At 45.1% G+C, this 24301-nt stretch overlaps 1 protein-coding gene across 1 annotated transcript; it reads left to right on the top strand.

Moving 5' to 3' along the window:
• Positions 1–13130: 13130 nt before the first annotated feature.
• LOC123147003 (protein argonaute 4B) lies at positions 13131–24037 on the top strand. Its single transcript, XM_044566258.1, has 22 exons — positions 13131–13255; positions 19107–19370; positions 19449–19654; positions 19761–19976; positions 20090–20226; positions 20330–20427; positions 20524–20621; positions 20772–20934; positions 21032–21148; positions 21231–21338; positions 21425–21487; positions 21583–21696; positions 21768–22133; positions 22227–22373; positions 22494–22618; positions 22756–22821; positions 22949–23012; positions 23085–23196; positions 23308–23381; positions 23485–23579; positions 23691–23722; positions 23810–24037. Exons 2-22 carry the CDS (start codon positions 19128–19130, stop codon positions 23950–23952), a joined length of 2787 nt encoding a protein of 928 aa, XP_044422193.1. The 5' UTR covers positions 13131–13255; positions 19107–19127; the 3' UTR covers positions 23953–24037.
• The last annotated feature ends 264 nt before the right edge of the window (positions 24038–24301 follow it).

Here is a 24301-nt window from a genome sequence, read left to right as displayed (position 1 = left end):
AAACTAAGCATATAAGCTCTCTAAGTTAGCATATTAGAGCCAACTTACGTAAAATGAAGCTAACCTATGTCATTTTGGAAAAGAAGAAGAATAAGAAGAATAAGAAGAAGACTATAAGCTTATTATGTAAACTTGATCATTTTGTGATAACATAAGTAATTTTGGAGCTAACCTATAGGAAACTAAGCATATAAGCTCTAAGTTAGCATATTAGAGCCAACTTAGGTAAAATGAAACTAACATATGTCATTTTGGAAAAGAAGAAGAATAAGAAGAAGACTATAAGCTTATTATGTAAACTTGATCATTTTGTGCTAACATAAGTAATTTTGGAGCTAACCTATAGGAAACTAAGCATATTAGAGATAACATAGGTAACTAAGTATATATATATATATAATTTTGGAGATCTGACATACCTGACATAGTTCAGTTCTCATTGTTCTTCTCCTTCTCCTTCCTCAGCCTGATGCGCCAAGAGCGGCGAGGCGGTGGAGGCAGCTGTGGGATGTAGTCTTCTACCACAATTGGCGTGGTCATGTCGCCCAGCTGTGGGATCGCCGGCGCCACCACCGGTGCGTGGTCATTGTCAGGCACCACCACCATCGCGATGCCACCTTCAGGCAGGACGGGCACGACCATCGCTAGGTCATCCTCAGCCACCACCATCTCTTGCCCATGGTCAGCCACCACCATCTCTTGCCCATGGTCAGCCACCACCATCTCTTGCCCATGGTCAGCCACCACCATCTCTTGCCCTTGGTCAGCCACCACCAGCGCTAGGTCATCCTCAGCCTGATGCCCATTGTCATCCTGTAGCTCCTCATCGCCACCCTGCTCCTCTTCTCCCCCATTCCAGTCCGAATCATCCTTCTTGTTGTATTTGTTGCTGCCAGAATCGCTGCTGCTTTCGCTAAAGCCAGAATCGTTGTTGCTTTTGCTACAGCCATAATCGCTGCTGCTTTGGCTGTAGCCAGTGTCGCTGCTGCTGCTCCCATTGCCTGTCCAAATGCAACAATGACCGTTAACAATCGATGTGAGACAAAGCCAAATGTAGAGGAATAAGAAGAGGCAGAACACACTGGCATCTTCGTCGTCAGCGTAGCGCATGCGACACATAGTCGCGTTGAAAACCTTCACGATGAGCATTGTGGCGTCATCGTCGTACCTGAAGAGAAGAAAGTACCCGGTCCGCAGGTCGTAGGCACTGTAGAACTTCTCCCAGCCACGGCACAGGTACATGTGGCCCTCCTCGATCACCAACTCCATGTCCCACAGCCTGCGAACCCCGCTCCCGGCCTGTAGGAGCTTCACATTATCTGGCGGATCTTCACCCAGCATGTTCATAAAAGTGTCAGGTAGCCTCTGCAATTTGGGACAAGGAGCGATGTAGCAAACAACAGAGTTATCATAATGAGATGGGTGAAGGGGAGATCTCTTGTTTTATATACCTGCCTCGTGGCTGATACTGAAGTCCCAAGTATGATACTGAAGAACTCGAAAGCATCCAACTCGTACTCTGGTGAGGCAGAGCGGCGGTGGCTGCTTCCCCCCATCTCTGATAAGCAGTAGAAGAGACCAATTAGTACCCTTACAACATTATCATACAACATTATAGCAGCATAAATTTTGAGCAGAAGATAATCAACTACACCAATGCACTTCCGAAGTTCCCGCTTCCCACCCATGATGTTGGTAAGCGAGGACTAGTGCCAAATGCATTTTCGGTATGAAAATACATCACATGCCACCATGTTATTTAATACCATTCTTCTCGAAGACTAATGATTGTTACATCCTACTAAAATGATGTTCTGTCCTCAGAGATGTCTCATTGCTTATGAGGAAGCAGCAAATAAACACTTGAAAAAAGCTCTTGTCCTCGAAGATGCATTCTTGGTTATATTACCGCTCTGAGTTATGTTGTTCTGTTATTTTATTTGAAGACATGAAGGGTTACTTATTTGAGGATTCTACTCCTAAGAAAGGTCAACTTTTCGATCATCAAACTCTACAATTAAACAATGATGCATTCTTCCTTTTCCTTTCCATCTTCTTCTTCTCCACCTCTCTTCTTTTCTTGTTCTCCTTTTTCTTTCTTCTCCTTCCTCCTCCTCCTCTTCTCCTTCTTCCTTTCTTGTTCTGTTTTTCAACTTTCTTCTTATTCTTCTTCCTTTTTTTCCTTTTTCCTCTTCTTCTACTTCTTCTTTTTTTCAACTTTCTTCTTCTTCTAATTATCTAAACCTAAATCTAGCACTAACCTAAACCAACCACTAACCTAAACCTATCAATAACCTAATTAAACCTAAACAGCAACGAAAATAGTAGAAAAAAACAAAAAAATGCCCACCTTGGCTCCAGGGGAAGGGGGTGGTGGTGGACGGCTGCGGTTAGGGCAGCGGCAGTGGGCCTGGCTCCGGGGGGGCGCGAGGCGGACGCAGGGGGCCCGCGGAGAGCCTGGCTCCGGGGGCGGCACGGGCGCAGGGGCGGTGGCGAGCCTGGCTCCGGGGGCGGCGTGGGCGCAGGGGCCGACGGGCAGGTGGTGGGGGCGGCGGGGCACCAGGGGGGCGCCGTTTGGGCGACGGGGTGCCGTTCGGGCGACGGGGCGCCGGGGCGGTGGCAGGTGGTGGGGGCAATGGGGCGAGGGGTGGTGGGGACAGGGGGCGGTGGCGGGTGGCGGCGGCGACGGCGGGTGGTTGGGACGGTGGGGCGACGGGGCGAGGGGAGGTGGGGCAAGGGGGCGGCAAGGGGAGGGGGGCGACGGGGCGAGGGGAGCTGGGGCTCGGCACTACTAACAAAATTTTTTATTTTTTCTTTCAAAACTACTAATGGCGCACGGTGGGTGTGGTGCGCCATTACTATGTCAACTAGTAATGGCACACCACTACTAGGGAAAACCTTATACACAGAATGTTACCAGTAGCGTTGTACAAAATCAAACGCTACTGCTAATTAGTAGCAGCGCGTGTAAATAAACCGCGCTACTGCTATGACTTTTGCAGTAGCGCGTACTGGCAAAAAGCGCTGCTGCTATGTTTGAACTGGGCGCACATGGCTAGCCTAACCTAGCAGTAGCGTGTATACTGGCCCAGCGCTACTGCTACGCTCCTTAGCTGTAGCGCGCTTACGTGTAAGGCGCTGCTGCTAACGGAAATAAAATAAAGTGAAAAACAAGTAGAAAAGTAAATGAAAATAAAAGAAATAGAAAAAGGAGAAAGGAAAAAAATAAAATGTAAATAAAAATAAAATAAAAAAGGAAAAAAGGAGAAAGGAATAGCAGTAGCAGGTTTCAGTAAACGCGCTATAGCTAACATATCTATAGCGCGTTTCCGAAAACTCGCTACCATTATGTTTCATTTAAACAGCGGTCCCCCCCCCCCCGCCCCCCGGCCACCACTTCTTCCCCAAATCCCTCGCCCCCGCCACCGTCTCCCCAATTCGCTGTCGCCCACTTCGACGCTGTCTCCTGCCGGCGTGGACGCCCGCAACCTCACCGTCTCCCCCCGAGGCCACCGTCATCCTCACCGCCGTCGCCCGAGGCCGCCCTCAGCCTCACCGTCGCCGCCCGAGGCCGCCCTCGACGTCACCGTCGGCGCCCTCCACCTCACCGCCGCCCGAGCCCGCCCAGGACCGCCGTTGCCCGTGCCCGAGACCGCCCTCTCTCCCCTCTCTGTAAGTCCCCCACCCCTCCCCCCCACTCATCTCTCTCTGCATTTTAGAGAAAAATTAGTAGAGCAAAAGTTAGTTAGGGCAGTAGGGTTTAATTAGTGTAGATGCTGCTTGTATAGTATATAGTGATACTAGTAGATGTTAATTAGGTTAGGGCAATAGTGGTACTAGTAGATGCTAATTAGATGTTTTTCAGTTAGGGCACTAGAGTTTTGCTAGGTTAATTAGGTTAGTAGTGCTGCTAGTAGTAGTGGTACAGTAGGTTAATTAGGTGATGTTAAATGAATAACCTAAATGAATGAAATTAGTAGTTAACTAAATTTCTTTTCCTTTCATCATTATAGAGCACTAAAGTTAACTGAATTTTGTTCTATTAGTAGTTAAATGAATTTTCTTCTACACTTTGTTTTTGAATTAGCTTGCGAAATTTGGACATGTGATTGCTCGTGTATATTTGGACACTGTTTCCAGGGAATGATGCTTAGTGCCCTATGTTTTGCCGGAATGTTGATTCATTTCTTTTTCGGAAAATTTCAGGTTCTCGATTTGTCCACTTTTTAGCAAAGGTCATGCCGAAATTTTCCGTGAATTTCGGCATGACTTGTGCTACAAACTAGGACATATCGAGTGCCCGTGATTTGCTGCACCAGGAAGGAGTCAACATTCCTGCAAAACAATAGGCCTTCTTTATGTCATTATTCATTTTATTAGGTCTAGAATTAATTGACTAGATTTAATCATAGGAAACATGGCTAGCAACGATGAAGGACAGGGTTCTGGTGATTGCGACGACGCCTACCGGGCGGCAGACAAGTTTTTTAGCCTTACCGACGATCAATCGATGTTATTGTTGGGCCCACTGGTGACATCGAGGACTGAGACCGACACGCAGACCGGTGCTGAGACTGAGACCGGCGCTCAGACTCAGACCGGTGCTGAGACTGAGACCGGCGCTCAGACTCAGACCAGCAAAGAGGCAACGGGTTCCTAACAAACTCAGGACTACTAGAGTGGTGGTCACGAAGGTGGACGACGGCAATTTTGAGCCAACGGCGCCCGAGAAAGCGCGTCGATGCTACGGCAATCAAATAGGTTGCATCGTACGGACAACCGCCACCATCAACGATGAGAAACTACAAAAGATAGAAAATATGAGGAGCTCCCTCCTAAAGAAGTTTCACCAGATATTCTTGTTCCCGGGCCGGAATGAGAATGATTATAAAGATCCAGATGAGGACCCGGCAATGAAGAAGATAAACAAACACGCCATGACCAAGTTTAGCGACGCGTTGGCCGCCTGGAAAAATCGAGTGAAAGCAAGGATCATCGACAAGAAGGAACCCTACTCCAAGATTGTAAAGGATAATCCGACAATCACGGAATAGCAGTTTCAAATATTCAAGGAGGCTTGCGAGGCCGAAGATGCCAAAAAAAAGTCTAAGTACATGAAGGGGCTTCAAGAGAGGAACTTTGGGAGCCACCACCTCGGAAGTCGTGGTTACGGCGGAAAGAGGTCCAAATGGGCCAAGGAGGACGCGGAAGCCGCGAGTCTGGGCATCGCAGACCCCTTGGCGGAGTTCACCGTCCAGCAGGAGCGTGACGTCCTCAGGGCCCGGCACCGTTGGGACCCAGTGAAAAAGGTTTACGAGACAACACCGGTCATTACGGAGTTCATAAGACTGCTGGTAATTTTAGTTTCTGATCAATTCGACTGCACACGTTAGTCATATTTGTAAACGATCGTTGTGCCTTTTGCAGAGAGAGCAACACAGGATTGCGGCCGAAAGCTACTCGCCGTCTGAGGCATTGGCGAGGCCCAAGTGGGACACTCCATTCAACCAAGCGTTGAACATATTGAAACGAAAACTGGTGGATACTCGACCGTCGTATGGACGCGTGCACGGTGTCGGAGACGGCGCCACGTGGAAGAAGTACTACCGTGAGACCACGGAGGAGAGAAAGGAAAGACGGAGGTTAAATGAAGAAAACATCGACAAGAGGGTTGAGATTGCGGTTGAGAAGAAATCAACTCAGACAGTCGCAACAGCGGTAGCTGCCACAAAACAGGTGGATGTAGATATTTCTACTACCTTGGTTCCGGTCGTTTTCAATTGGACCAGGCAAAATCCAGAAAAAATGCAGTGGACTTTCCCCTTGCTGACTTCTTGGCGGGGAGCAGCTCGACTAGCGTTGCACCAGCACCTGCAGCTGCACCTGCTCCCGCACCGGCTCCCGCACCAGACGTGCTAGGCAGTGCTTCGTCTTTGGCTGAGCTCGATGCCCTCACGGTATCTATCACACCGGCCCCCTTCAATATAAATGTATAATCTCCCGTTTTCGTTGCCTTTCGGATGTCTCACGTCGCAGACTTTTCTTTGCAGGCCGACGAAACCCCGTGCACCATATTGTACACCATCGGCGACCAGAAGGTGGACGTGGGGAAGGCGACGATAATGGAGCCGAAGGAACCATTGTTCCACAGCCGGCCGATCCTCCCGAACGTCTTCAAGGTTTTCGTGGCCAGTGTCAAACCGGGCCATGAGAATTTGCCTCCTCCAGTACTACTGGGGGATGACGACGAGACACCGCGGCGGCTTGGTGATTGTTGCAATGCTGGGTGGGTCCTGTTGTGGCCAAAGAGTCTGCTTCTTCTGGAGGCGGCCGGGAGCACACCCACGAGCATGCAGCCTCAGCAAGGTATGAACATCAACATCCACCTACCCAATTAGCGTTGGGTGTCGGGTTGGGTGATAGCGAACGGGGTAAGGAGGAGGCTCCATTAGTCGCTGATGACGTCGCCATGGATGAGGATGAGGACAACGATGGCGCTGCTGAACAGTATGTCTATACTGGCGCCTCCTCAGGGTTTGAGCGTCATGAGTCAGTGCCTGAATTGCCATCTCAACATATTATGGACGACCTTCCGGTAGTAAAGAAGTTTAGGAAGAGAGCGAGGAAAGGCAAAAAAGTTGTTTCTATGATCCAGCCGCCTCAGCAGCCTCGGCTTCAGGACCGTATAGATATCCCCGATGCGGATAAATGGCATATCCCCGGTCAACCAATCCTACCTGCAACAGCGCTACGGGCCAGATTCGGCGATCTAAAGAGACTTCATGACGATGTGCTACGGGTAGAGAAAGACCTCGCCGCCTTGAAAGATCCAGGATACCCACTCTATGTGGTTAACGTTCCGCGGCAAATGTCGTACGTCGACAGCTTCCCCGCGAATAAGTTCTTCCTCCGATTCGATTACATATTCGACATGTTTCACGTGAAGAAGCTGGATTTTACGTTTGTCCGCCTTTATGCCTTGCACATGAACTACATCATCGAGGTTGAGCAGATATCTCATATTTGTGTCGCTGACCCGTACTACATGCACAAGGGCTTCTTGGGAGTCTGCGCAAATCACCGTGAATATGCGAGGGATTACATCGTCAGTTTCATGCTCGCCAATAAGGACAAGGGGGCGATTCTCGTGCCTTATCATCCCGTGTAAGTCATCCGCGCTGCTATCCTTCATCCTTCGATTTCAATCATTCATTTGCACGGTGGAGGCTAATTAATTTGGGGACTTATTTTGCGCAGCGGCGGGCGCGCCGTCCTCATCATCCTCTACCCCCGATCAAAGTTTTAAATAGCGCGCTAAGCCTCTTAGCGGCAGACCTCTTCTAAACGCTATAGCGTGCTATTTAAATTGTTTGTTCATGTGTTTGGAGCAAAGAGCCTTAGCGCAAGACCTGTTCTAAATGCTATAGCGTGCTATAGCGAAGCTATAGCGGGCTATTTAAAACCATGCCCCCGATTATCCCACGCTCTTTACTTGGACTCGTCGAAGAACATTCACAAAAAGGATTACACCCACATCAAGGATGTTCTCGACAGTGCTATGTATTACTACCAATCAATGGGTGGAGAGGTCAGGGACAAGAAGATAAGGGGCGGCAGGGTTGCCTTCAGCCATAAGACCGACTTCTGCTGCATCCAGCAACCGAATGATTCTCTTAATGATGGATTCTATGTCCTACACCACATGCTGGAGTACAGACAGGATCACCAGAACCTTCGCATGGCACCTTCTTCCGGCGATGCCCATATTCTGCAATGGGCAAAGGACATAGGAGATATCGAGGATCATCGACTTCGAGCTGAGTTCTATAACATCCAGCGCGAACTTGCCCAAATCATCATGAAGGAGGTCGTCGAAAAAACAGGGATGTTCTACGGAGAAGGAAAAATGTCGCGGGAAGACATCCGAACATGGATAGCCTCTCAGCGTCTCGACCTGAAGCCTTTCACTAGGCTCGGGGACTATCTCCCTGACTTGGATGGATGGAACGACATGTTGGAGTGATTGTCGATATATGACAATATGTCCGTTTAGTCCATACTTTCTGTATGACAAAACTTTGAGTTATGCATGGTGAAACTTTATTTGTGATGTAATTAAACCGTCCTCCTCCTCGACTAGCAAAAATCACTCTAGTTAGGGCATTTTGGGGTACGATGAACTTTTTTATTTATTCTTATGATATGTTGTTTCTATTTTTGCCAAGTCTGTCTTTTTCTGTTGCTCAACTATATATGTTGCATATCATCGACTCATATGATGATGCAGGTGCATAGATCATAGATGGCGAAGAAGTGCTACGCCAGGAGTATATATACGACAAGTGGCCGGAGTGTCAGGCCGCCCAGGTGTACCGGTTTCCAGTTTCCGAGTGACAGGCAGTAGTTAGTTTAGGTTCACGCTAATGCGAGAGAGGGATACGAACTCGTGTTCTCAAAGTGATAGCTCTTCTCGTGTATATCATTGTTTAGATGAATGACGATGTATTTGCAAGTAATCGAGACTTGTATCACTATTTTCGAGATGATGACGAGAGACCACTTTGTGTTGGATGATGATTATGATGATGACATGATTTGATGAGACTAATTGTATGTATATGCTATGATTACATTTGTATGTGTATGATATGCTAAAGATTATTGTATAAAGCCTATTCAAATACAAAACAAATACAAAACAAATATGCAGGAAAAAAACTAATAAATAAACTAGTAGTAGCGAGGGGGGAAATTTAGCAGTAGCGCCTCCTTACCAGTAGCGCATCCCAGCAAACAGCGCTGCAGATAATATCAGTAGCGCCCTTTCCCAAAGAGCGCTACAGCTATTCATGTATAGCAGTAGCGTGGGACAACATGCGCTACTGCTATACGTTAGCTGTAGCGCCTTATTAGTAGCGCCGCCACCCGCGCTACTGAGAGGCCCAAAACCCTCGCTGCTACTAGGCTTTTCCCTAGTAGTACACTATACCACGGTGCGCCATTAGTAACAATTTTTTTCAAAACTACTAATGGCGCACCACACACCAGGTGCGCCATTAGTAATATATTACTAATGGCGCACCAACACATGGTGCGCCATTAGTATATAGTAATGGCGCACCACATGTCTGGTGTGCCATTAGTGGCCACAACATCTATAGCCCTTTTTCCTAGTAGTGTCATGCACAGGCAAGTTCTTTAACTGCTTTATCTTGTTGTTAAAACTTTCTGCCAAGTTATTGTTGATATGATCACACTTGATGGCACTGTTAAATCCTGACCTGTACCATAATAGAGAATGATAGGTGTTCAACCATGGACCAAACTCACTACATGTTGCTTTTATCTTATCAAGATGATATGAATGTGTTTGTTTGGTGTAAGATCTTGCTGATGGCCACATTCTCCCAAATTCTTCCCCTCTGAATTTTTTGATCAAATTCATCCACATATGGCCAAAGCACTCCCTCTGCTCACAATGAGGAAAAACATTCTTCACTGCATTTTCTAGCCCTTTACATGCACCTATGTGTACTTTTAAAGGTGACACTGTCCCTATGCATCTTTTCAACTGCATCATGAACCATGTCCATGAAACCTCTATCTCTGACTGAAACAACCCAATAGCAATAGGGAACATCCAGTTGTGTCCATCTAAAGCATTGCATGCTGCCAATTGACCATTCCATTTTCCTGTAAAAAAAGATGAGTCTATGCTCAAATATGGACGACACCCTGCTTTGAAGACATATATGCAAGGCTTTAAAGCCATAAAGAACTTGGAGAAAAGAACTCTACCATCCTCTGTTACCTCAGTATATATCTTCACAACACTGTCGGGTGACCTCTTTTCCACCTCTGCTTTGAAGTTATAAAGCATCCCAAAAGTATTTGCCCAATCACCATATAATTCTTTCATTGCCCTTTGTTTTTCTTTCCACACTGTGGTTTACTTCACCTTAATGGGGTACTGCTTTTCCAAGTCCACTTTAAGTTTCTTTGTTGTAGTGTTTGGTTTCCTCGCTAAAATTGGAGTGATCTTTTCTGCAATCCAAAGTTGTGATGTCATGGTTGATACTCTTTGTGAACTTGTAATACAAGTATGTGGATTTGGGATTTTATTAACCCTAATGGTACTTCCATCAGGTTGAATTCTAGCAGATATGTACCACTTGCAAGGCCTGACGCTTCCATCGAAACCTCTGCACCTTGCATAAAACTTCTTTCTGTCGGTTCACATAGTCTTGGCATCAAACTCATGTTTGACTGCTTAAGTCTTGAAACACATCCTAAACTCCTTCATGCTTGGGAACAACTTGCCTACTTCAATAACAGGATTTTCTTTGTCATACACACTTACAAGCTCATCTTCATGTGCATCATCTACATCATCTGTAGCATCTTGCATCAGCTGTCCATCCACATCTTCACAAGCATCTCTGTTAGCATCATTAGGCAAACTAGATTCATCCCTCTCTTCCTCATCTTGATCATCTACTGGAATGCCAAAAAAATTGGCCATCTCAGTGTCAGCCATTGGTGCAATGACCAAACCAGTAGTGTCTTCTAATTGTACTGAATTCCAATCAACACAAACAACCCTTGCAGCACCATCACAACCCTCTTCTACATCTTGATCAACCCCCTACTACTGTCACTTCACCTGTAAACATGGGCGTTATCTGTCTCTGTGAGGCCCAATCATCATCTTCCATATGTGAAGCCAACTTTGAGGGCACATATCCAACCTTAGAATCTGATTTCAGATCAACGAGCTTTGCATGAAAGGTAGTCTGTTTGCTTGCCCAGCCGTCTTGTCGATCGATTTCATCAACCATCTCTTCACCATTCTCAATTCTCACATACTCGCCCTTCCAATTATCAAACCATAACATTGCTACCTCCTGCTCTGGACCCAAAATATGCTCTCCCCAATTTTCTCCACGACATTTCTCACGGCCCTCTCTTCCATGCTCTGTATTTCCCGAGGATCAATCTCTGCACATTCAACCTCCCATTTCACAATTGTATCTCTCTCTATGTCTCGCACGCTACCATCACCTAGCTTCGCCTTAGAAGGAAAGAATTCGACAGTGAATTCGAATGTCCTACCCCTGTTTGTCAATGGCGGGCAGTGTGAGCTAGCGGAAGCAGACGGCACACAAATCGCGTAGGTTGGAAAGGATGCACATACCTAGTCGACGTTGTTGTCTCTGACGGCTCCATCGCGGTCAGCCCCTCTCCCCCGCACCCAAATTTGGATCAGATCGGCCAAAAACAGAGGAAACAGAGGCGATGCGGTGAGATCTGACTCGACAAGGAGGGGAACAGGACAAGGGTTCATGATTTACTCACCACAGCCGCCGCCGTCGCCGAGAACGAAAGCTCCGCTGCTGCTGTCGCCGAGAAAAAAAGCTCCGGCATCGTCGCCAGCTCACCGCCGAGAACAAAGAGGAGGGAGCAATGGGTCACTGCTCACCTGATTCAGACAGGCATAGAGCCACATCTCACCTAATGCACTGCCAAGTGGGGCCGTAACTAGATGCTCTGTCAAGTGGGACCCACATGTCTTAAACATAATCTCACTCATGTTGATGACCATTTTAATCGCCCGAGTGGGCCTTGGCTATTTGGGCTTCTGAAGCGTTTCACTACAGTTATTTTCGTCAACCACATCACACTCCTTCCAACTCACGTGAAATGTGTCGCACAGGAGCTATTGGCCCGTGGAGGGGCATGTGCATGTTAAGATAATAAAAAAGTGGGATGAGGTATTTAGGTAAATTAGAGGATACCCAGCACGATGCTGCCGGAATTGGTTGATCAAAATTTTGGTTCATAACATGAGAACCACAACTGAAAAATACATATGACTTATTTATTTGATTATGTATAGTGGCAACAATATTTATTGAATATAAATATAATATAATTCCATGGAAAACATTTTCCCATGCATGATTGAATGTTGTGGTGGGCCTTTTTTACATTGCATGTTGAGGTGAGCATTGTCCCATTCATAATTGTAAGGTGAGGCGACATGCCTGCTTGTTGAGATAAATAAGTTAGTGGGGATTACTCTCTTACGTATATAGGATATAGGATAAGCGAGCACACAAGTATAGACAGAAGGAAGCATACAGAAACAAGACACATAATTTTCATTCTCAACAAAAGGCAAGACAATATTTTTGCTGGAAAGAACACAAATTTGCTTTTTATGAAGTAGATAAGAAAGCACATTATTACGAGAATGGCCTTTTGGTTTCGGGAGCGCGTGCTCCCGTGTGAATAGTAAACAAAAATATATAGTAAATGTTTTTTAAAAAAATTGAATTTTTTTGTAGATGTTTGTGTTAGTGTTGCAAGCATCTTTGAAAAATTTTATGTGAAGCGGAGCAGCGGTGTTTCGCCGGTGAAAAGAACAAATTTAGTGTGACATTTTGGGATAGCATTTTCCTCTTTTTATGCACAAGCCAAAATGTTTAATCTTTTTTCCTACAAATTTGTATGTAGCATTTGAATGTGACAAAGAACACATGGAATTTTTCTTGGATTTTTTTGGCATTAAAAAGTTATTTTTGCGTGCAGGAGCGCGCACTTCCGGGAGCACCAGCGGATTTCCATATCAAGGTAATCAAAGTAGGTAGATATCCATCGCACAAAAAAAAAACTCATACATTGGTTGGTACAGTTTAAAAAAATTGGTAGAATATGTGCTTAATATGGACATGGCTAGAAATTTCATTTGGTAGAAGACCAATATTGTTGTCAGTGGTAGGGAAAATAATGTTAGAAGGCAAAAAAAATATTCATGTATAGTTACAAATCAGCCGTTGCAGGAGCATGAGGATGTGTTAGCAGCAGAGCGTAGAGGTAGAAAATGTGAAACACATGTACACGAATCTTGGAGCGTCAAACACACGCACATAGACGCACACACACGCCCGTCGCTCGCATGCACCAAACGTCCACACCGCACTGTATGGAAGATCGTGTATTGGACTTTTACCGGAGACCAGCTGAGCCGTGCACGTACGCGTAGTGTAGTAGGGTAGGGTGACCGCCCAAGTCAAAAGCCCCCTGACGTGATGAGAGGAGAGCAGCCGCCCTTCTAATAAGTGCTCGGCTTCTCGGAGAAGCTCCGCTCTACTTCCTCTCACCTCCCCTCTCACTCTCTCTAAAAAACCCCAACTTGGGGAGTGAAGTGGGGACGAACGGAGAAGACGACCGGACGCCGCTCCCGCCTCCGCCGGTGATCCACCCGTCTTCCGTCGCCTCCCTAATCTCATCGCCGTTTTCCATCTAGATTCCTGGGTTTTTTGTTCGCCGGGAGCTTAGTTCATCTGCAATGCATGTCCGCCCCAATCGCTCCGGCCTAGGTTTCTCTTCTGTTCAGGGGAGATTCGTAATTCCCGGCAGGGTTTTTGCCAACATATTTTCCCTTTTTTTTCTGTTTAGTTTTCGGGGGTAAAAAGAAAGAGAGCTTCATGCATTCTTGAAACAGTTTTGCTCCCTCCTATTTTTTACTCCCTCCATTCCAAAATATAGTGTGCCCGCGCTTCCCCGGGTCCAACTTTGACCATAAATTTAACCAACGAGACCAACTGCGGCGGGAGAAAAAATTATATAATTGAAAACTTCTTTCGAATACGAATTAACTGATATAATTTTTGCTCCCGCCGCAATCGATATTGGTAGTTAAATTTGTTAAACACATAATTGTATCACGTATTAGCAAGGTACAGGAGGTTGAGTGTTGAACCAGGATAGCTAGGCTAGGCGCATGAGATATTCTGTTGTAACTACTAGCTAGCTTATCTTCCATCTTTCTTGTTTATCAAGTTGTATCTCAACCAACTCTTGTACGCGTATTCCAGGCTCGCACCCTGTCTATTTAACATGCAGCACGTCGCCCTAGATTGGGTAAGACGTTTCCGCCAACGCACATGGTAATCAGAGCCTTCCTACTTCCCATCTAGCCTCCACCTACACCTGTGCCGAAACCATGTCTTCCTCCTCCGGTGCCGCCCACTCCAATCTCAATGGGCAGGTCATCGAGAAGCTTTCCCGCACGAATTACGTGCTATGGCGCACACAGATCACACCCCAACTACGTGGCGCCGGTGTCTTCGGCTACATCGATGGCACGTCGCCGGAGCCGGCCAAGCTCTGCGCCGCCAAGGATAAGGACGGCAAGGACACCTTCGAGCCCAACCCTCTCCACCTTCTTTGGGTCCGGGAGGACCAGCAGGTGATAATCATGTCTTCCTTGAGTTTCACCCCTTCTTCTTTTTGATTAAGGATCAGGAAACGAAGAAAATTCTCTATCGAGGTAGATGTGTTCGAGGGCTTTATCCATTGATCCCGGTGCATAGAAGATTCAATAAACAAGTCTATGGTGTTACCAAGCTTTCATCAACCCGGTGGCATGATAGACTAGGACATGCTTCTTTCTCTCTAGTTGAAAATTTGCTTAGGAAAAATAAGCTTCCGTTTGTGGTTGAGCGACATAATGAAACTATCTGTGATTCGTGCCAAAGAGCAAAAAGTCATCAATTGCCGTATCCCGTATCTACTAGTGTCTCTACCAAACCATTACAACTTATATTTTCTGATGTATGGGGTCCGGCCCCAACCTCTGTTGGTAGACACTCATATTATGTCAGTTTCATTGATGACTATAGCAAATTCTCGTGGATTTATCTTCTTAAGCATAGATCTGAAGTGTTTCAAGTTTTTCAAAACTTTAAAGCTCTTGTTGAACGCAAGTCCGACAGTAAAATAATTGCTGTCCAATCAGACTGGGGAGGGGAGTACGAGAAGTTAAACTCCTTCTTCCAAACTCTTGGCATATCACACCATGTATCATGCCCTCATGCCCACCAACAGAACGGCTCAGCCGAACGAAAACATCGTCACATAGTTGAAGTTGGGCTTGCTCTTCTTGCAGGAGCATCCATGCCTCTTAAATTCTGGGATGAGGCTTTTCTCACAGCCGTTCACCTCATCAACATTCTTCCTAGTCGTGTCATCCATAATGAAACACCCCTAGAAAGACTACTTCATGAGAAACCAAACTACCAATCTCTTCGTGTTTTTGGGTGTGCATGCTGGCCCAATCTTCGTCCCTACAACAAACGGAAACTCATGTTTCGTTCCACCAAATGTGTGTTCCTTGGCTATAGCTCTCAGCACAAAGGTGTCAAGTGTCTCGAGGTCTCCACGGGTCGAGTCTATATCTCTAGGGATGTCGTATTCGATGAAACTCAGTTTCCCTTTGCTGATCTTCATCCCAACGCCGGTGCGCTTCTTCGCAAAGAAATTCTTCTTTTGCCCTCACATCTCACCGGCTGTGATCAAGGGGGAACGATACTGTTGATCACTTGTTGACTAATCCTGCTGATATGTTGCATGAGTCGTGTGGTGATGAAACAAGAACAGAATCAGGAAGAAATGGCGAAAAAAATGAAGAAGAAAGAGCAAATTTTGGCCCTTATTTCATGTGTTCAGAAACAGGAGACAAGATCTCCTCGGGATCAGCGCAGCATCAGGAAATCCGATCCTCCTCGGGATCGGTTGCAGCAGACGCGGGATTCCCCTTGGGATCCAGCACACCTGGCGCGGCTGCGGCTGCAGGCGCATGCACCGCAGCGCCCGGCTCCACAGACGGCACGCGGTCGCCCGCAGCGCCCGGCTCCACAGACTGCACGCGGTCGTCTTCCCTTGGTCGTGACGCGGGCCCAGATGGCCCAGACGGCACGCGCTACCACGGCCAGCCGGTGTGCTACAAGCGGCGGGCTCCAATTCGCTCCATCGATGCGGACCCTCGTGCGGGCCCTGACGTGGCCCCCAGCGTTGATTCACCATCATTGCATAATGATGGGCCAGTCCAGAGGCTGGGATCCTCTGTGGCCTCTCCAGGCGATGCAGTTCAGCCACAAACCGCAGAAAATCCCGCTGAGACAGCTCGCGTCGCTGCACTCAGGGGATCCTCCTCGGGATCAGCTCAGGCTGGAACTCCTGTACAGGAGATAGGATCTTCTGTGGCTATGGATGAGGCTGTGGCATCACCGCGACGCACACGACTGCAAAAAGGGGTAACGAAACCTGTGAACTATAAACACATAGTTAAATATGGTATGATCTGTTCTACAGGAGAACCAGGTGAAGCAAACACGGTTGAAGAAGCACTTGGTAATGAGAAATGGAAGAAAGCTATGAATGAAGAGTACATGGCATTGAAGAAAAATAAAACATGGCATCTAGTTCCTCCACAGCAAGGTAAAAACTTGATTGACTGCAAATGGGTATTCAAGATTAAGAGAAAATCTGATGGAACCATTGATCGTTATAAAGCTAGACTTGTTGCGAAGGGTTTTAAACAAAGATACGGCATAGATTATGAGGACACGTTTAGTCCAGTTGTAAAAGCTGCTACCATTCGCCTTGTCCTGTCAATTGCTGTTTCTAGGGGCTGGAGTCTCAGACAGCTAGATGTGCAGAACGCGTTCCTCCATGGTGTTCTGGAAGAGGAAGTGTACATGAAGCAACCTCCTGGGTTTGTAAGTAAGAATGCTCCATCCTATGTGTGCAAACTTGACAAAGCACTATATGGGTTAAAGCAAGCTCCAAGGGCATGGTATTCACGTCTCGGTCACAAGATGCAGGCACTTGGGTTTGTTCCTTCCAAGTCTGACACTTCGTTGTTTATTTACAACAAGTTCAACACATGCATATTTGTCCTCATCTATGTTGATGATATTATTGTGACAAGCTCATCTGATGAAGCAATCACAGGGCTCTTGAAGGACTTGAGTGCAGATTTTGTCTTGAAGGATCTTGGAGACTTGCACTTCTTCCTTGGAATTGAGGTAAAGAGAAATAATGATGGACTCCATCTCTCTCAAGAGAAGTATGCAACTGATCTGGTAAAAAAGGCTGGTTTGAAAGACTGTAAGCCATCTCCTACTCCACTATCCAGTTCAGAAAAACTATCTCTCACAGAAGGGACACTCTTGAATCAAGATGACAGCACAAGATACAGAAGTTTGGTGGGAGCATTACAATATCTCACTCTTACTAGACCTGACATTTCCTTTGCAGTTAATAAAGTTTGTCAGTTTCTTCATGCACCCACCACTGTTCATCTAACTGCTGCAAAACGCATAGTTAGATATGTCAAACATACTTTGAGTATTGGTCTAAACTTTAGCAAATCACCTTCAACACTTGTCAGTGCATTCTCTGACTCAGATTGGGTAGGATGCTTGGATGACAGGAGGTCAACTGGTGGGTTTGCTGTATTCTTTGGACCTAACTTAATATCATGATGTGCACGAAAGCAAGCTACTGTCTCTAGATCAAGTACAGAGGCCGAATACAAAGCATTAGCAAATGCTACAGCAGAGATTATATGGGTTCAGTCTATGTTGAAAGAACTTGGTGTGAAAAACACACGAGCTCCATGTCTATGGTGTGACAATCTTGGTGCCACCTATCTCTCTGCAAATCCAGTCTTTCATGCTAGAACAAAACATATAGAAATTGATTTTCACTTTGTCAGGGAAAGGGTTGCTCAGAAGCAACTTGACATTCGTTTTGTGCACTCTAGAGATCAAGTTGCAGATGGATTTACAAAGGCATTGCCTGTACGGAGTTTTGAAGAATTCAAACGTAATCTCAACTTGACCAAGCTGTGATTAAGGGAGGGTGTTAAACACATAATTGTGTCACGTATTAGCAAGGTACAGGAGGTTGAGTATTGAACCAGGATAGCTAGGCTAGGCGCATGAGATATTCTGTTGTAACTACTAGCTAGCTTATCTTCTATCTTTCTTGTTTATCAAGTTGTATCTCAACCAACTCTTGTACGCATATTCCAGGCTCGCACCCTGTCTATTTAACACGCAGCACGTCGCCCTAGATCGGGTAAGACGCTTCCGCCAACGCACAAAATTTACGGTCAAAGTTGAAGCACGTAGATAGAGGAAGCACTACATTGTGGAATGGAGGGAGTACTACCGCTGACAATCTGTCTCTGCCAACAAATCACCTTTCTTTCTAGTATCCGACCATTTATATTTATATTTCTGATTTATGGTACAAGGTCTCCTTACTAAGCTTCTTGTGTTCCCGCAAAAAATAATAAATAAACTAAGATTCAGCTATATTTAAAGAAAATCTTGTGAAGCACAAAACACACAGTGCTAGCTTTACTTTGTTCTTCTTGGGGGATTTCTTGGGATTCAAGTTACGAAATATGCCGTCACAGAGGAGATTTCTTTCTTGGATGACCAAAATAAGTAAATACCCAGAGGTTCTTCTTGGGGGGTTTTCACAAGGGAGATATTTGTTCTTGGCTGGGTTTTTTTTTGTCTTCAAACAATAGCTTTTTCCCCTTTCGTTCTACTTTTCAATTCTAGGGTTCAATGTGAATGTCCTTTCATTTTACAGCCAGCAATCTCGTCTTATTTTCTCCTCTCCTGAGGAATTAATCCTTCGAAATAAGAGAGGAGGAACATGCTCTACATAGTGTAGCGATGCATTTTTGGGGGGTTTCATATGTCATAGGACTCTGCAATCTCTGTTTTACTTATACTGCTTGTCTCACACCTAATAAAATTTATTACTCAGTTTGGAGCTGCAGAGTAAATCTTCTTGAGCAGTTTTAACTCTTACCTTCTTACCTCACATGTAAAAAGAGGGGGTAAGGAGCATGTTAAAATTTGCCAATCTTCTTTACATATATACCATTTCTTTTGTCATCGCAAATATTTGCAATATCACTATCATCATACTATTTACAAACTTACTGCTTCTAAACATGCACAGAATGTTTTTTTTATAACTTCTTCTAGAGCTAGAGAGTAAATCTTCTTCATATCTAGACCATTTCATCATTGCAGTCATTCCTATTCCTAAAATCAATACAATCAATATATTAGCAATTAGCATATACTGCCCTTTATCTTTCATTTAAGCAGTTGAGCTTCTTGGTCATCCTGGAACTGGAATCAATTTGTTTCCTGTTTTGTATGTACTATTCACCATTGCATTTTCTTAGATTAACTACTTACTATTGCTTACCATTTGCACTCCCACAGAGCTCTGTCTGTTCAGCCAAGATGGATCTGAGTGATGGGGGCCCAGAGGAGTTGCCACCACCGCCTCCTCTGCCTCCCGACGTGGTGCCCATCAGAGCAGAAGAAGATGTCGCCGAGGAACTGCCTCGAAACAAGCCTGCAAAGCCCAAGAGGCTCCCTAAGGCCAGGCCCGGGCTTGGGAAGAGAGGGCAGACCATCCAGCTACTTGCTAACCACTACAAAGTTTCTATGAGGAGTTCAGAGGACTTTTTCCACCACTACCATGTGAGCATACTTGTTTGTGACACTTTAATTTACATATACCCATGCTGATCTGGTGTTGTGTTATACTATCATGGGTAGGTCAATTTGAAGTATGAGGATGATCAACCTGTCGTTCGAAAGGGGATAGGGAGAAAGGTTCTGGATAAACTGCAGCATATGTACCGTTCCGAGCTCGCGAACAATGAATTTGCATATGATGGTGAGAAGAGCCTCTTTACAATCGGGGCTCTTCCCCAGGTACACAATGAGTTCACTGTAGTGTTGGAAGACATCAGAAGTGGAAAGTGAGTTCTACTCCTTGACCTGCTTGCAGGCTATCTACTCCTGTCTAGTATATAGTTATATACCATGCTTGGTGTTCAGTATAACTCAATTCTTACTTGGTTGTAGGTGCTCTGGAGGTAATAGTGGCAGCAGTCCTGGAGGTAGTGACACGAAGAGAGTGAAGAGGCCCTACAAGACAAAGATTTTCAAAGTGGAGCTTTGCTTTGTGGCAAAAATCCCTACGGCCGCAATCACGCAGGCCCTTAGAGGTCAAGAATCAGAGAACTCTCTCGAGGCTCTTCGAGTTCTTGATATCATACTGAGGCAGCATTCTGCAAAACAGTATGTACCTTCATGAATGTCTCGTTCCCATGCCTCCACAAGCATTACTCTGTGCTTGGGCTTGAGATATGCCTTCATGCCATGACCATGGTTAATTTTTGGACTTTCCACAGGGGCTGTCTTCTACTTCACCAGTCATTTTTCCACAACAATCCTCGTAATTTTGTTGACTTGAAAGGTGGTGTGGTGGGGTGCAGAGGATTTCACTCAAGTTTCCGTGGTACGCAGAGTGGACTCTCCCTAAACATCGGTATGAATCTCACCCTATTGTATTGTTGTATAACTCCGTCTTTCATTTCGCAATGGCTCCATCCGAATTAACATTGTCATATCAAACTTACTTTAACCTGCAGATGTTTCGACTACCATGCTAGTTAAACCTGGTCCTGTTATTGATTTTCTTCTTGCAAACCAGATGGTTGATCACCCTAACAGAATTGACTGGTCAAAGGTAAGTTGTATCTTTGATGTTGTTGATAATATTGAATGAACAGTCGTCCGACCATATTTACTTTCGATAACCCTAATTTGGATGTTTTCCTCACAGGCCAAGCGTGCTCTCAAGAACTTGAGGATAAAAACCACTCATGCTAATTCTGAGTTCAAGATTTTTGGTTTGAGTGAGAAAAAATGCAATGAACAGACGTGAGACAGAGTTCCTTCTTGCCATTTTATTCTTCTTTACCAGTGTTTAAATAAATAATTTGGGAAGGTGTCCTACTGTTTCTAGTTTGGTCTATTCCCTGCACTTTGCTGCTATTTATTGACTGCTTTGTGTTTTGCATGTTTAACTAGGTTTCTATTGAGGCGGAAGGATGGTGACAATGGAGACATTAATACTGTTGAAATAACAGTCCATGAATACTTTGTACATAATAGAGGCATAGAACTGCGCTATTCCTATCTTCCCTGTATCAATGCTGGGAGGCGAAATCGTCCTACGTACTTCCCTGTGGAGGTTCGTTTCAGTTTTGTTATTTTACACCTTTATCTTTTCCCCTTCTGGAATTTCATCCATGATCTGAAGTCCTGGTGTGAACTTCTCGTATGGCCAGCTTTGTGAGCTCGTTCCTCTGCAAAGATACACCAAAGATCTGTCTACTCTGCAGCGGTCCTCACTTGTGGAGAAGTCCAGACAAATGCCTCATGAAAGAATGTCAATACTTAACAATGTGAGTTATCATCTAAATTTTGGCTGCTGTTTTTTTAGTGATATGGCACTTATCTGATAGTTCATGTCACCCTAAATGCAAGGCACTTAAACGTACCAACTATGACTCGGACCCCATGGTGAAGGCATGCGGCATTTCAATTGCCCGACATTTTACTCAAATTGAAGGGAGGGTCCTGCCAGCACCCAAGGTTAGTGAGAACTCTTCAAACTTAGTTTGTCATGCTCGTGCTGGATGTTCTTGTGAATGTATTTAAGTAAGTCTTTTATCATATAGCTGAAAGCCGGTAACGGTGAAGAATTCTTCCCACGCAATGGAAGGTGGAATCTTTCGAAAAAGGTCAGCATATTTTCTTTTAATGAGACGTCTTTATTACTTCATCATCATCATCTTCAAAGAACCTTCTGTCAGTTTGCTGATTCTTTTTGTTTCAGAAGCTGATTCGGACATGTTCTGTCAACAAATGGGCAGTTGTCAATTTCTCTGCAGAGTGTGATGTTCATGGTCTTGTCCGAGACCTTAAAAGGATTGCAACTGAAATGGGGATTGTATGTTCTACTTTTTCTACAACATCTATAACTGTTATTATTTTCTGTTGCTGAACCTCATTTATTTGCAGAAAATAGAGTACCCTTATTGTGATGTAATTGAAGAGAGCCCGTCGGCAAGAAGAGCTCCTGCATCACGTAGAGTGGACGAGATGTTTGCTAAGATAAATTCCAATCCACCTGGAGACCCCAAGTTCCTCCTGAGTCTTCTTCCTGTGAGAAAAAACTGTGAAATTTATGGTTGGTTCATGTTTTCGGTTGTTGTTATTTGTTACCTGATTATCTGTTGCAGAATAAATAATTTATATTTTCTTCAACCAGGGCCTTGGAAGAGGAAGTGTCTTGTTGAATGCGGCATCTTCACACAATGTCTAGCTCCTCCAAGAAAAGTCAACGATCAGTACCTGATTAATGTGTTATTGAAGATAAATGCTAAAGTTTGTTGACATGACACTGTTTTCCTTTTACTGTATTTGTTGACTGCTGTGTATACGCTAATGGCTGTTGTCTTTTAACCTGTTGGTACCCAGCTTGGTGGTCTCAACACATTGCTGCAATGTGAACTATCCCCTGCACCTGCAGTACTATCCATTGTGGGGAAGCTGCCTACTATCATCTTGGGCATGTATGTGTCACATGGTCAGCCTGGGCAATCTGATAGGCCTTCCACCGCTGCGGTATGTATGAGGGATACATTTTTTATCTCTGAATAGTAGCTCAGATATCATCTGCATGATTGCAATTTTGTAAATGTTTCTATGACTGTACTTTTAAGTATGGCTTTGGATTTCCTTTAGGTCGTTAATTCTCGTGAGTGGCCTCTCATCTCTAAGTACAGAGCAACAGTGCACACTCAATCACCCAAACTAGAAATGATGTCCTCCTTATTTAAACCATGGGGAAAGGATGATGGCCTTATTCGGTAAGACATGGCATATGGTCCAATCTTGAGTTCAGTTTATTGTGAATAATACTATGTGTGCATGTCCTTGTATGTATGTTATACTTTATTGCGTACTTCCCTAACGGAAAAAATGCCATTGCACTCGGGACTTCCAGGGAATCGCTTATCGACTTCTACACTAGTTCTGGGAATCGAAAACCAGAGCAAATTATTATTTTCAGGTACTAAGTTCGGAAATTACTATTTGGTAATACCAGTAAATTTTGTAGTTCCAGAAATTTTTTCTACTGAAAATGGATAATTGATGATGTCTTAACCACCATCTTATATAACTCGTGCTAATTCTAGGGATGGTGTTAGCGAAAGCCAGTTTACTCAGGTCATCAACATTGAGCTGGAGCAGATCATCGAGGTAGTGTATTTGTGTGACGTACAATTACCCCGCATTGGACAGTGTTATTTCATTTACTTTTAATCAATGCAGGCCTGCAAGTTCCTCGACGAGACGTGGGAGCCTAAGTTCACAGTCATTGTTGCTCAGAAAAATCATCATACGAGATTTTTCCAGACTGAATCCCCGAATAATGTTCCTCCTGGTAAACTTTATTTCCTACTATTTTTCTAGAGCGAAACATCGCCTGTCACATAAACTTGCAATTTTCTGCGAAATGATGGTAAAAGCAAGTGTTCATGTCATCATTCTGTAGGGACCGTCGTGGATAAAGAGGTCTGCCATCCCAAGAATTTCGACTTCTACATGTGTGCACATGCTGGGATGATAGTAAGTAATCTCTGCTTTCTGCTCTGGTTTTTTGTTACTACCACCACGTACCAGTATGCCCGGTGATGGTCCTACTTAAGTTTGTGTTTGTTGTGTGTGCCAGGGCACGTCGAGGCCAACACATTACCATGTTCTGCACGACGAGATCGGATTCACCGCAGATGAGCTTCAGGAATTTGTGCATTCGCTTTCATACGTGTACGTAGACAGGCAGTCTAGGGTGACAGAGCTTGATGATTTTGTATCATTCTGATAAGAAGAAAACTGTTGTCAAGCTATGCCTGAACCCTGTTGCTGTGACCTTTTCAGGTACCAGAGGAGCACAACAGCGATATTAGTCGGTATGTGCGACTCATTGTCTTCGCTTGGCAAATAATGAGAACTGTTCCTTATGTTTTTGTTGTGTTTTTGCTTGGGTTGGCTTGCAGTTGCTCCGATTATGTACGCGCATCTGGCGGCTGCACAGGTAGGCACGTTCGTGAAGTTTGAAGACATGTCGGCGGGCAGCATCCCGGTGCCGGAGCTGCCTCGGCTGCATGAGAATGTGAGGAGCTCCATGTTTTTCTGCTGATCCACTCTTGATGCTGGGGGTAGTGGTGAACTATGTCTCGCTATGTGCCTGTGTCTATCTATATCTATCTAAATAAATAGCACCTGGAACTGGAACTACTCGGTCCTTTGATGTCGCTGGAAACCATGGAACTGCATGTTGTCTTTTGTGTTGGCGTCGAACCAACCCAACCTTGGATCTACTACTACTAGTACTAGGCTTGGAGATGATATGCGTGGACCATGCATGTTGTGGTATGGTGGTATGGTGTTGCAGGTAGTTGTGGATGGATGTGTGATCTTTCTTTGCAGTTGTGAATGGAAAGAAAAAGATGCTGTCGAATTCTATGGATGGAGTATTAATTAGCACA

This window comes from Triticum aestivum, chromosome 7A (assembly GCF_018294505.1).
Source record: "Triticum aestivum cultivar Chinese Spring chromosome 7A, IWGSC CS RefSeq v2.1, whole genome shotgun sequence".
Classification (NCBI taxonomy): Eukaryota; Viridiplantae; Streptophyta; class Magnoliopsida; order Poales; family Poaceae; genus Triticum; species Triticum aestivum.
The sequence above is the reverse complement of the archived record's forward strand: the minus strand, read 5'-3'. Positions and strand labels throughout refer to the sequence as shown.